This window comes from Alosa sapidissima, chromosome 4 (assembly GCF_018492685.1).
Source record: "Alosa sapidissima isolate fAloSap1 chromosome 4, fAloSap1.pri, whole genome shotgun sequence".
Classification (NCBI taxonomy): Eukaryota; Metazoa; Chordata; class Actinopteri; order Clupeiformes; family Clupeidae; genus Alosa; species Alosa sapidissima.
Genome location: NC_055960.1, coordinates 30,760,690 through 30,774,594, shown reverse-complemented (window position 1 = coordinate 30,774,594; position 13,905 = coordinate 30,760,690). Strand labels below are relative to the sequence as shown.

Here is a 13,905-nt window from a genome sequence, read left to right as displayed (position 1 = left end):
GGCTTACTGTTTTAGGCTTCAGTCATTATGTAAGTATGATGCCTATTTCTTTAGATTTTTCCATTAGCATCAATACTATTGACAAGACCAAATCACAGACCAAAACTTGTCAAAGCCAGTATTCAATTCAATGAATAGTGGCTATCATTCTATGTCTAATATTTTACATATTTTCTGCGCTCAAGAAGAGAGTTTTGAAGGGACAGACATTCAATTTCTGAATGAAAGTGTAGTAACATGCTTAATAAGGTTGAACATTAGATGATTTGAGAAGAGAATGTTAAAAACATTAAAGCCTTAAACATTTAACCTTCTCTAACTGCAAGCTAGGGTTCCCACACTCACATTTCAAGGGTCAAAAGTCAAGTTGGGTGTTCCCACTCTCCCACTCTTAATGCCTCTTATGTCACAAGATTTATTTCAGATGTGTTAATGATTGTGTGTGTGTTTGTGTATTTACAGTGGTTAAAGTGGGATTTGGCAGGTGGGGGAACCCTAAAATCCAGTGTCGGTGCAAATGACTCACTGTTGGACAACATATTGAGTATTGTGGTGTAGCAATACATTTTGGACAATAATTGCTAGTTTCTTGGTCACCTCTGAAAAATTAACTCACTATTTATTTTAACAATATCATAGCGCTATATCATGAAAATTGAAATATATGAAAGAATATATGTATTATTAATTTACCTGAGGTGGCAGAACTGCGTCCACCCCCCCCCCACACTTTAACCCCTGTGTAAATATACACACACACACACACACACACACACACACACACACACACACACACACACACACACACACACACAGATATACTGGTGTGTCCGAAAACCAGTCACCAACTTGAAACAATGAAAAAAATTACTTTTCCCCCATCCCTGGTGTTTTGGCCCTGTATTTGAGCCTGTCCATCTCCAGTCGGCCCTCCACGCCTCAGTGTCCAGTCTCTTGCCCCTCAGAGGAGCCCAGCGACTCCCTCTCCACTCCAGCACCTCCTCCTCCTCTCCTCTCCTCTCTCCTCCTCCTCTCCTCTCCTCCTCCTCCTCCTAGAGCGCGGCTGCTCACAATGGAGCTTTGTCACAGAAACAGTGAAGTTATAGTTTCCCAGGCTCTGCTCTGTGCGATGCCTTGCGACGAGGGGGAGAGCGACAAGCCAGAAGAGGACTCTCTGAGGCATTTTGGGGGGGGTAAACAAAAGAGAAAGAAATATTAGGATTGTGTGTTTTTAGGCACACAGCAGCCCCTTTGACAGGACCCTCACAGTTGTAGCACCGCTGGCTGCTGTTGCAGGTGAATTATGAATGACTGCTGCCCCCCCCCCCCCCCCACACACACACACACACACACACCACACCCCCACCACAGTCCTCCACAGCCCTTCTTTTCCTCATCAGTGATCATCAGACCTGGAGGGAGCTTCGGGTCTCCCTTTCACGCGATGCTAACCTGCTTCCCAGGGCCAAAACGCATTTCAAATTCCTGAAGTAGAAGCACTCCTCAGCTGGGCTGCACGCTTGCTTTCATGTGTCCCTCTGTGAGGCTCTTACTGGTTATGAGAGGTGGACGGTCAGAAAAAAAAGATAATGACCTCCAGACATTTTAAATGGAGAGGGAGATACAATGTAGGTATGTCGGTTAGTCATGTGTGAATTAGCTTGGGTTACATAAGAAAGAGAGAGAGAGAGAGAGAGAGAGAAATCCCAGGGGTGCTCTAGTCTTGCAGGAAATTCTGCACACAGTGGGGTATATGAGCCTGTGGAATAACATCAGGCAAGAGAGGAGCCATATCCCACCTGATATGACATTATCTAAATATAATCAATCAACCTTCAACGATTCAGCTACCTTTTTTGTTGGCTATTTTATTCCATCACTATAGTTATGAGATGTCATGTCTGTATATGCATGTGTGTGTGCTAATCAGGCCTTAATGTAAGCCTGTGGACTAGTTATCTTCAGGGTTGTGAATAATTTTAAGCTTGTATTTTGCTTATCACTTTCTGGATATCTTATTCTAGCTAGGCTTTTGAATAAAAACAAAGAATTTGGCAAGCGACCTCCACAATGATGCTGTTTTAGCATAAATCTCTCATGAGTCCACCCTAAATATCCTGTCTCTGGATTAGTATGGATGTTTGGGGTCTCACATAGACTGCTGCCTATCTCTTTCAGACACCCACTGATCAGTGGCTTATCAAATGCCAATGGGATGGCTGACCAGATCAGGCTTACGGGACTAACACAGCCCCAAAGACAGCTGACAGGAGCTGAGAGTGGAAGCCTAAACTGCCATCTCCCACAATACCTCTTGCTCTGAGTGTCACTGCACCTGATATTCACCAATGACATCGTCATTTGTAGAGGTGAGTGAGAGAGCGGCAGTGGAATAAAAAATCAGCTCATTATATACCATATTTTATGACAGTTGGTAATCAGTTGTTTATCACTTGTTCACCTCTTAAAACTCATGACTGAAAAGGTATTACATGACCTTGAGCATGCTGCAGAACTGTTGGTGTGCATATAAATTCAGTAATGCAGTATGATAGTGCAATCACAGAGAGCTTTTAATCTGACTTCAGGCTTAATGACTTACAGAGATGCATTGTGCAATTCTAATCCATTAGATGTTGTGTCAACATGTGAATCTCTTCTCATGATCCGTTAGCTGTCCATTCTGTATGTTCAAAGAAATCTCCAGAAATCAAGCAATGTCCTGGCTCTGTAAATCAAGGAAAAACAGGACCAAGACAAACACTATTTCAGCTGATCAATACATTGCTTCAAGAGTATGTAAGAGAAGGGTGTAATTTGACACTGTTGAACTTAACCAACCACATTTCACCTGAATAGGAGACTGCACCTTTAAGGTGGATGTGCACATCGCAAAAGTGCCTTGTTACCCAAAACCGACTCTTTACATTCAAGAACATGTGAGAATTCATGTAAATTTCTGAACTACAGAGAATGCAAATGAAAGCTGAACTATACATAGCTATCATCTCCTACAACCTCGACATACATTTCAAATGAGTATAAACTTGCTACATTCTCCTGCACAGTGCATGTGAGAAAATAGATTATAACATAGGCCCTTAGAGAAATCACAATTTGACAGTTCACATCATGTAGAGAGAGATCTGAGGTTCAAACTCTGGATGTGAATACATACAAGCATTGCTGGAGGGGTGACGTTGCTCTGGCCATTTTTGTCTGTTAAAATAAACTACTTTTATTTGTAGGCCTACTTTTGATGTCCTTTCTTTTAAAGATTGTGTATGGGGTAGATTGTGTATGGGGTAGATGAATGTACACATATCTGTCTCTATGTGTAGCTTATAGGGTTTTAAATAATTATCTATATAATTATCAATTTGCTTACTTGGGTTATTTGGCTATGTAAATGTTTTTCAGACACCTTAAAGTAGGTTATTCATCAGTATGAAACAGAGCATATTTGGCATTTGTAACAATAGTTTTCCATATAAATTATTACAATGTATATCTTTACATGTAGACTCATGTATTTTGCCACCATTTTGTTTATTATGAGGGCATTGGATAGCTGTACGCCTAATTGTTTGTTTGTGTGTGTGTGTGTGTGTGTGTGTGCGTGCGTGTGTATGTGCGTGTGTATGCTGGCTGATTGGATTGGTTGAGGGAGGGGGTTCTACAATAGGAGGAGTCTCGTGCAACGCTTGAGTCGATTCAATTCTCAGCTCTGCATAAAATTTCAAAGTGGGTAGCTAATCTCAGATCGCCCAGTCACCGAATCACACGCGCTGTTCCTGTTTAGTATAAGGACACATACGAATTACAATGAACGCACCCTTCGGAATGGACGCACGCGTAAAGTTTAGTACTTTGATGCTGATTATTTCCTTGATTTAACCTGAAGATTTTGTGTTGCTGCTGTTTTTCCCTGGTTGACTTTTTGCGCTGGATGGCTATCACAAGAAAGGAAAAGCACCCGTTCCTCTCCGCTATAGCATAGCACTTTCTGCCCCAGGGAGTAACCATAAGCAAAGATCTATCAATGCAGGTGAGCGTGACGAGTCGTTCTTAGAACAGCAAATCCCTGTTAATTTACGGCACTTTGGGGGAAGAGGACAGAATCAAAAGGGTCTCATAGGTATTGAACATAAGCTAGTAGCCTAAGACGCAGATACAAAGCACGGGAGAAGAGGAGACAGAAAACACTGCAAGCTACGAGAGATCACTTTAAGGAGCTTTCGCCCCAAAGCCTCGACATCTCACTGGACCCTACTACATTCATACCTCAGGAAACATGTCATCTCAAACTAGATTCAAGAAGGACAAAGAAATAATCGGAGAATATGAGACACAAGTCAAAGGTGAGTGAGACTGCAGTGTTAGACTACAAATTGGCCACATCGTTGATCTTTTACGGGGAGATTTCTTTGATTAGTGTTGTCTCTGTGAATCTGTGCAATGTGCAAAAAACAAGAGATTAGCGTTGGAGTGAGTCACTTTCTTCGGATTCTCATGAAAAACTTTAATTATGAACTCATTGTGGCAAATGCGTAACTGGAAACAGGTTGCTTCATCTCCGCTTTTGGTTACATTATATGTTTTCATATCTTGGCCTGTTTGTTGTACACATGAAATGCTTAGTCTAAATAAACTCCAGCTCTGCAAGGGTAGACTAAAGTCATGTGTCTTGTTCTGTAATCAAATTACAAGATAACTTTACCCAAGAAGCTAGAATCTACGCCTGTTCTATGCTCGGCGTAAAGGACCTAATGTTTGGTACTCTTGGCAACACCCAGATTCTACGCCTTGGTAGTAGCGACTGTTCGTCATTGAGGTGGACGAAAATGTTTTAGTTCCATTCAGCAGTAGATTGTCAGGCATTCACTACCGTTGTATGAATGGTCTGTTTTGATTTGGGTCATGCATTCGCAAGCTGGAGGGTGCACGCTTTGTTGCTGGGTAGAACCATCATTGTAATGTCATGCTCCGCACACAGATGGGTGGAACTCCGTTAATTGTTCTCCTTTGTTGACGTTTTACGCTCCCCCAGTGCCCCCTCTGACACGCTGAAAAATATTCATTTGTCGCATCGGATTGGCGATCAGCGTAAACATTAAATGCACATCACATGGTCTGTTGCATGCAAAGGTCTTACCACTGCAGCATCGTAATCAAGTTGAAAAGAGGCTGCGGACCTTTGCGTTTTGTCCATGTGTACCGCAACACGAACCCCATCACTGGCCAGAACGCCCAGGCGTCAATTGAAAGCCTTGCATCTTTTTACCTTTATTTGTAGGCCACTGTGGAAGACTGCATGTGTCTTGATCTTGCTTATCGATGCTCGACACCTTGTTTGAGTGCATACATAAAACATGCAATAAGGATGTTATGGAATAGGGCTAGCCTATTTACCGGTAGGTGTTTTCGTGTATGTTTTAGCGCTAGATAATGCTTATGTTGCTTTGACCAGACCCACCGTAGGTTAGAATGGATTCAGCTCTCACACGGTATCCGTGTATTTCAGGCCATGGCCTGCAAATGGTAACCGCGAGTAAAAGGTGCCATATTACAAGACGGAAATATTTCCTTTTTCCAGTTTCGAAGTGAACCAAAGAGTTCACCATCCACATGGTCCAAGTCGTCAATTAATCAGTCTGTTCATCGACTGCCGGCAGATATGCCAGTGACCAAATGTCTAGCATTTTCAGGCTGTTATTGGCACTTGGCTCAGGCATACTTCATTTATAATCCAGGCTACCAAAAAATAACAGTATACAGTAGCTCTGGTAAGAGCTAGCCTTTTATGTGGACTGGCTTCCATAGAGCTTATCCTCTGTGAGCTTTGTGCTCACATTCTGCTATCTTGGATTATTCCTAGATTGGAGTGGATGAGCGTTTTTTGTCAAATTGATGATAAATTGTTATTTATCCTAAACCCGTGAGGATATTAGTCAAATACTACAGCACTGAATGACTTTCACCAGCAGTGAAACCCAGATTAGGTCATTATCAAGTATGTTAATCTCACACTGGAAGCAATTTTTCCAAAATCATGTTTTATCAGGGGCATTTTTTGATGTGTGTTAATTCCCATTACTGTCATATGCTTATACTGCCATACTGTCCTTCATATCACCAACGAAAGTTATGGGAAGAATATCTAATTCATCATTACTGTCATCATCATATACCTCATCCTTCAGCGTCTTACTTATGTAATGGGAGGGTGTTGAGAAGGCAGGAATGGCTTAGGTCGAGATGGGAAAAAAAAAGCTGAGCTCTTTAAAAATGTTGTAAATAATGTAGGACATGAAAATGAATTATAGAGGGATGGAGATGGCTGAACGCAGGCTGGGCTAAAGAAGAGCGTAGAGGAAGCACCAGGCCAACAGGGAGACCGAGAGCCTCCATAAACGTCACTGTGGTTAACAGGGATGGGTTCAATGCCAGGGTGAGCTGAGGAGAAACCCCCCCCCCGCCAACCCCTCCTGCACTCCAGACAAGCACCTGCTCTTGGCCTCCTCGCACAGAGTGCAAGGATGTCACTGCTACTGCGGCTTGAGCTTTCTTTCCTCCAGTGTAAATCTAGACCTCACTCCGATACGTCTGGACTAAAACCCACTACTTTATGGATATGGTTCAAGGGGGGGGGGGGTTTATATTGTCTTCTTGCGTCTATAATCAAGAGTAGATCGTGCGGAACAGTACCTCATTAGTGGTTAGTTTGACAGTGCAAATAGTGTTTGCCAGTGAGTATGTTCAGGAGACCTCCAATGTTGTGCTGCCCCTTCTCCCCCCCCCCCCCCCCCCATCATCCCACCATTATCTGCGACCTCTACAGATTTGGAAATAACTTTTTATGTCCTTCACCATCACTGGGTGCCAGTGTCCCACGTCAGCCATGCTTGATCATCTGACTGCGAGGCCTTGTTGTGCACTCAAGCATCAGTTATCTAGTTTGTGTCTAGCCCTGCCGCGGATGCGTCGCCCCTGTTTATTAAGTCAACATGCGAGAGACTAGGCCCCTGGAGTAGGGGGTAGGGGGCTTTGATGCTAATTCAGGGAGAACCACGCTCATTGCTCATCCTCAGCCTGGGTGCGTGAGAAACGCTGGGGTTTTCCAGACACAAACATGTGGGACAGGGGGGTGTTTTTTGACATTGAGAGGTGTTCCTTTTGTTGGCTCTACCCAACTAATGAGATGCAGTTTTAAATTGCACCTGTCATATAGTGAGTTATTGCTACTGGGGTTGTGTGAATGCTCTAATGCCAGAGAGAATGAGAGAGAGAGGAGATGGTGGCATCATTGGATTCTAAATGGATCTTTTGTAAAGCCAGTTGCTACGTTGTCATGCAGAGATAATTTTAGACAGCAGTGATGAATTGTGCCTTTCATTAAGCATGTAATGAAAGAACATTTAACCATACAGAATATGGCTAAATCAATCAGTCAGTATCACTGATCATTTCGGAGGTTCTCCCCTGTGCAGCGATTGTTATGCCATTGGTTCTCCCTTGAACAGACAGTCTGTCCAGATGAACTTGTTTCTCCTTCTGCGGCTTATCAGGTGTGCCTATTATCGTGCCCCAAGATGCACTTTGATATATTTGTAATTAAAGTGAAATATTGACCTCCAGGGTGTGTGGCCCACTTCATAAATTATAGCTACTCTGTCATAAACAGACATAAACACACTTTTCTTTCACTTAGAGATTTACATTTATTTATTTAGAGATAAATCTGACCTGTCAGACCAGGTCCTGGTATCTGTTTAGACTAGACAGAAATCTTTCTCGAGGGAAAATGTGTGCAACACTGAATTGCCATTCAGTCATTCGTGGTATTGGCTGATAGGCTAGTTTGAAAAAAGACTTAGTTTCGGTCGAAATATTTGGGGCTTGCCATCTTAAAGAAGTTTCAAACAGGTCGGTCAGGGTGTTCATTTGTCACAAGACTTGCATTGTTTGTCCTTAACAAAACAACGCTTGGCCGTCCTTTCCTGGAGGAAACCCAGATAAGATGATTGATTTACGATCCCGGCCGCTCAACACCCTTGTTCTCCTTGATGTTATCACTGCCCTTTGGAGATTTCATCACTCCAGTTTGACTCGCAGATCCACTTTGCGAACAAAGACAATCATCCACGATTGACACTCAACTTGTGCCATAACATCGTCTATTACCTCCGCTGCACCTTTTTGATGTTAAGCAGTTTTCATTAATTTTTCTGAATAGTCCCAAAAATCAGGAAAGTTAGGTATTAGGAAAGAAGAGGAATGTAATTTTTTCACCTGTGTTTCCACCTGCTCCTGAGATATATGCATGTGGATTCACTAAAGTCTTGGGCCAGATGGCGCATTCTGGCTCTACATGATGGCGAAAGAATGTGAAAGATGTACCAGTACTGGCTGGCTGTAGCAGTGTCCTGTGATTCATGACCTGCGCACTGTGTGTGTGTGTGTGTGTGTGTGTGTGTGTGTGTGTGTGTGGCCAGCATGTGGGAAGCCGAGTGGCCGTCTGAGTGCCCGCTGTTTCCCAGGGTTACAGTACTGTGAACAAGGGGCTCTTCTCTTTCTCCATACATGTTATGCTTGTTCTGTATTTGCACATTGCATGTGAAAGAGACACAAATCTGCAAGCCAAGTGTGTCATGTGGCCGCTTGGCTTGTGTGTGTGTGTGTGTGAGTTTTTAGACTTGTGAATAAAAATGTTTGGAGACCTCTACTTGTCTCCCAGCTCTGTTTGTTTTTAAGTGGAAAGTGTTCTGGGGAAAAAAGGTTGAAAGAGGGAGAGCGAGAGAAAATGAAAGGAGATCTTGGCAGCTGCCCTGCAGGTTTGGTCTGTCTGTGTGTTTTATGGTTATTTCTAACCATGTTTTACTGTTGCTCAGCCCTGCTAGCAAAATGTATTTGATATACCAGATTTATGTTTACATATTTTTTTTGATTATGGATACCAATGTGTTTTCAACTTTAAGATGATGAATTGTAAATAGCAGAGCACAACGTGGAATTATTTCGAAAAGCAGCACCGATTATTGATTTATTATCAGGGGTGTTTAGTTTGGCGTTACAACAGTCTTCTGAAGAGTTCCATTTTATCCTGAGAACTTTGCTCACATAAAAGGCCTACACCACTCTACTGGTTTGACTGGGGCAGCATTACACCACTCTACTGGTTTGACTGGGACAGAATTACATTCTGAAGACTTCAAGGCATTGTGGAGAGACTGTGTGTGAATGTGTCCCATATTTTTATTTTTAATCTTGTAAAAATGTTGTAGCTAGAACAGAATACTGCCTCCATCATATTGTGTTTCTGGTTAGTGTTTCAGAGAGTTGGAGAAAGAGCGGAAAGATGGATTGAGAGAGTGAGAGGCCCTGGTTGCCTTTGCTATGGTCCTCTGCACGTATGTCTAAGCTTCTTGGCTGAGTGCACCATTTGCATCTCAATGGAGACCCTCCATACAGACGAGAGCCGGAACTTGCAGTTAGAAAAAAAAAAAGAGCGACAGCTTTTGAATTGGACCTTGTTAGGCCCTCCAACCCCCTCCCCACAATCCCCATATGGGGACAAGCAGGCTACCAGAGCAGAAAGCTTTACAGTGAAGAGGAGCACTTCCTGTCTGTCCCCTTCTCCAGAAGCATGTTTGACATGACTTGATTGAGGACTGGAATGACCTCTTGAATAATGTGAAAGAAATGTGGAGCTGCTTGGTCTTTTTTTGGCTGTTGTCACATCTGAGATTAAAGTCTTGATGTTGAGCAGCTCTGGCTGGGTGTCTTCCATGTTATCACAGCTCTGGTTGGGTGTGGTGAGGATGGAGTTCTGTATAGAGAGATTAGCGTTTTAGCCAATGCTATTACTTTAGGTGGAAAAGGACTAGGAGCTAACAAATCCTTGAGATCACAAGATATTAGTAACTGTTACAATACGAATTATGTGCATTTGTATGGTGACTGATTTCACTAGTTGCATTAGTGTATGCATAATATAAGTTGTAAGTGTGCTAGATTCTCCTGTTTCCATTAACTCCGTCTACTAGTGGGGAGACCTGAGGTCAAACTACCCCGTCTTCTGACAAGGCTAATTGACCCACACATTGACTTAATGCAGAGCACAAGTGTCATCATTGTTTAATGTGTTGGTATATTATAGAACGATCTGATATGTGATATGCAATCATGGCACAGCCCTTACACACACACACCCACACACACACACACACACACACACACACACACACACACACATACAATGGCAAGCTCATGCACACAATTCTAATCTTATACCCGTGTTCATCCATTTAAGCTCAGAGCCAAGTGCCTGTGCCTCTTTTCTAGATTGGCTCGATCCAAAAATCGGGCTCTAGTGCGTTTGCAGCCGCCCGCTGCACGGCGCGTTTCCCCTCCGTCTCCTAATCCGTCTAAACCGCTCCGCTGTTCTGCTGCCTGGCCATATGGTGGGGCTCACATGGCTCGCTTGTCTTTTGAAAGCTTGTTTTTTTTTATTAGATTTGTCTGTTAGTTATCTCCGGGCGGCTGGCCTCTCCTTGGCCCGCTCCACCCCTACCCCCACCCCAGTGAGAGGCCAGGGGGAGAGAGAGAGAGAGAGAGAGGGAGTGAGAACAGGTTGCCTGTCCTGGGCTGTTGGCTGCCTTCCCTGGCAACCGCTGCAGCTTTAAATCTGACCCTTTGTGATTAGTGGGGGGTTCAGTACGAGCCCCTCTCATCCCCTCTATGGCTTTATGTCTGTATGATGACTGTGAAGCTTTAACAAGCAGGGGGCAGGGCCGGTTGAAAAAAAAAATGTCTGAAAGTAAAGACTGCTTGTTTCATCTGAAATCGATGGCACGTTGCAGCTTTGATGCTGTAGTTTAGCTCTGCAGCTATTTCTTTGGGCCATTTAGCAGTAAACTTTTAATTTCAGGGATTTAATCTCAAGCTAATGGTTCTCATTTCTCTCTCTCTCTCTCTCTCTGTTTCTGTCTCTCTCTCTCTTTCTCTCTCTCTTTCCATCAGTGATAATGTGATAAAAGGTGATCCATGACTGTGTCTCAAATCGCGTACTTCTGCACTTACAATACCTAATTTGAGTGCATGAGGGTGTTCACACTGACAATTCCAACGACACGAAGGGCGCTGCAAGTTCCCGGATGGTGCACTCATAACGGTCAAAAAGCTGAGTGTGCAACGCTGGACACTTTTCGCCCTTAACGGACGCCATCTTGGCCAAATAGCAGAAGGGGAGGGTGCGTTTTCAAACTCGTGGAAATCGCGGTTGACAAAGCTGAAGCAGCAGCAGTGGAAAACAGAATTTACGGAGGTACAAGCAAGTTATAACATAAACGGTTCATGTTTTGACACAGTATGACCATGTCACTGTCGACTGCCAATAAAGTTATTTTAAAATGTTTGCGATCGTCATTTCCGTGAAGTGCACGGAGTTAGTGTTTGATATGAGACAATACTATTTTGTTAAAATTTGCGCACTCCGCCAGTAAGCACACAGTGCACATAGTGTACTACACAAAAGTGTACTCACGTAAGTACACCAATTGAGACAGACTCCATGTAAAGTTTCAGGGTGTGTCGGCCCAGTGCTCCGTCAGACCGTGTTAGGCAGTCCCTTGTGTGTAATTATGACCGCCGCGCAGCGAAGCGGCGGTCATATAGGTTTAGTCATATTTTTTTTTTTTTTTTTTTTTTTCTTTTTTTTTCGCATGCCCAAATTTCCGTCAATGATTCCCGGGACACTGAAAGACCGGGGTACACGAAACTTGGTGGACATGTAACCCCACATGGATAGCATGGAACCATCGTTTTTCGTTTTGATCTGTAGCCCCCCCGCTGAATTGGACCCCCCGAAAGGAGGGTAGGGCAGACACAGTTTTCTGTGAATATCTCGAAAACCGTAGGGTTTAGGAGGACCATTTTTTTTGTATGTTGATCTCAAGGGGCCATGTCAACCCATTCCATAACCACTCATTTCATGTATAGCGCCACCTAGTTAAACACAAAAAAGTAAAAATGAGGTGGTGTAATTGAAGGTATCTGTGACCTAACATAGTCAAAACTGCACGAAATTGGAAGTGTAGGATCATTATGACACCCTCTGTATGCACGCCAAGTTTTGTGGAATTCCGTTCATGGGGGGCCACACAATAAATTAATTTATGTTACTATACACCAACTGGCCTGTAGGTGGCCGGAGACAGTTTTCTGTGAATATCTCGAGAACCGTAGGGCCTAGGAGGTCCACCTTTTTTTTGTATGTTGGTCTTAAGGGGGCATGTCAACCCATCCCATTACCACTTATTTCATGTATAGCGCCACCTAGTTAAAAATTAAAAAGCAAAAAATTAGGTGTTTTCATCTCAATATCTCTGGCTGACAAGGTCAAAACTGCACGAAATTAAAAGTGTAGGATCATTATGACACCCTCTGAATGCATGCCAAGTTTTGTGTACTTTCGTTCATGGGGGGCCTTACAATAAAATAATTTATGTGTACATTTAGTGACGTACACCAACAAGGATTCCCGGGACACTGAAAGACCGGGGTACACAAAACTTGGTGGGCATGTACCCCCCACATGGATAGCATGGAACCGTCATTTTTCGTTTTCATCTGCAGCCCCCCCGCTGGACTGGACCCCCCGAAAGGAGGGTAGGGCAGACACAGTTCTCTGTGAATCTTTTATGGTATGTTGGTCTCAAGGGCCCACATCAACCTGGCTCATAATCACTCATTTGTGATCCTCCCCCGGTAAAAAATGAAAATCAGTAGGATTAAAAGAAAGCCAAAATAAATATTCATCATCATCATCATCATGGCTGCATTTTCAGTATTGGCGAGAAGTAGTCGTTTGTCCACTAGATGGCGCATCGTTGCAGTGAGACGTAATTTTGTTGGAAGTTAAAAGTGGGTTGGAAAAAACAATGGACGCTTCATACAAGGACTGTAATTTACCGCAGCGAACATCTAATAAGGATAGGACGATGTTCACATGAAGTGTAATTCCCATTTCTTCTTGAAGCCGAAATAAATCTGAGGATGTTTATCGGACATGCTTGGTTTTTACTGCAGGTACGTTAATCTTGTAATATCAAGGAATATAAGGACCTAGGTAATGTTACCGTTAGCGTTGGTTGAGTGATGGAGGCATTTGATTTATTGCATTTGTAGAAAACTATAAATGCGGTTATACCAAGCAAATGTATAGCAGCACTGTTTGTATCTTTCGACTGTCATTTATTGCACGTGCTACAAAATCATTCTGTGCAATGGAAGATTTACCAACGTTACACCGGTCTGATACAGTTTTGCCTATACATGCGTGAGACTGAGACGCCTGTTTATTTTGTTTTAAGTGCGTGCAGGGTGTGAGAGGGGAATCGATGTGCTTTGATTACAGCTTGGTAGTTGTAGTCTGTGAAATTAAAAAGCACGTGTGTGTGAAGTATCCAAACAATGACACCTTCATTTCATTATGGCTCCTTTAGCAAAACACCTTAAGCTACTGTGTAGTGGGTCCCATTTAGAAGTGGCTACTTCATTCGCGCTTTCCTTGACTCATGGAGCTGCGTGAATGTTATTACAACTTTTCGCCACGATATGACAGTTTAAGTCCGCTTGATACTGTAAGGCGTAAGCCATTGGTTTCCAAAGGAGATTTTATTTGTGTCGCCAGCATAGCCTATTGACAATTTATGTTGTAAATAGGCCTACCTTATAATCCTACCTGTAGCTTAGGGAAGCTAACAGCTTTCTATTAGGATCTAGTTTGTTAGTTACCGTTTTGTCATAACTCCCTGATGCATTTTTGCATTTAGAATAGCCAGAGCGTGTATATCTCAATCGGAAAATTAAACAATATCGGGTGCCTATGGACTAGGCTGGGTG

General features: G+C 43.1%; 1 protein-coding gene across 1 annotated transcript in view; it reads left to right on the top strand.

Moving 5' to 3' along the window:
- The first annotated feature begins 3,758 nt into the window (after positions 1 to 3,758).
- The window catches only part of srgap3 (SLIT-ROBO Rho GTPase activating protein 3), an 80,132-nt gene continuing 69,985 nt past the window's right edge, over positions 3,759 to 13,905 (top strand). Inside the window, 1 exon segment of the mRNA XM_042089038.1 lies at positions 3,759 to 4,361. Within this exon segment, the coding sequence (XP_041944972.1) occupies positions 4,295 to 4,361 (67 nt within the window). The 5' untranslated portion in view covers positions 3,759 to 4,294.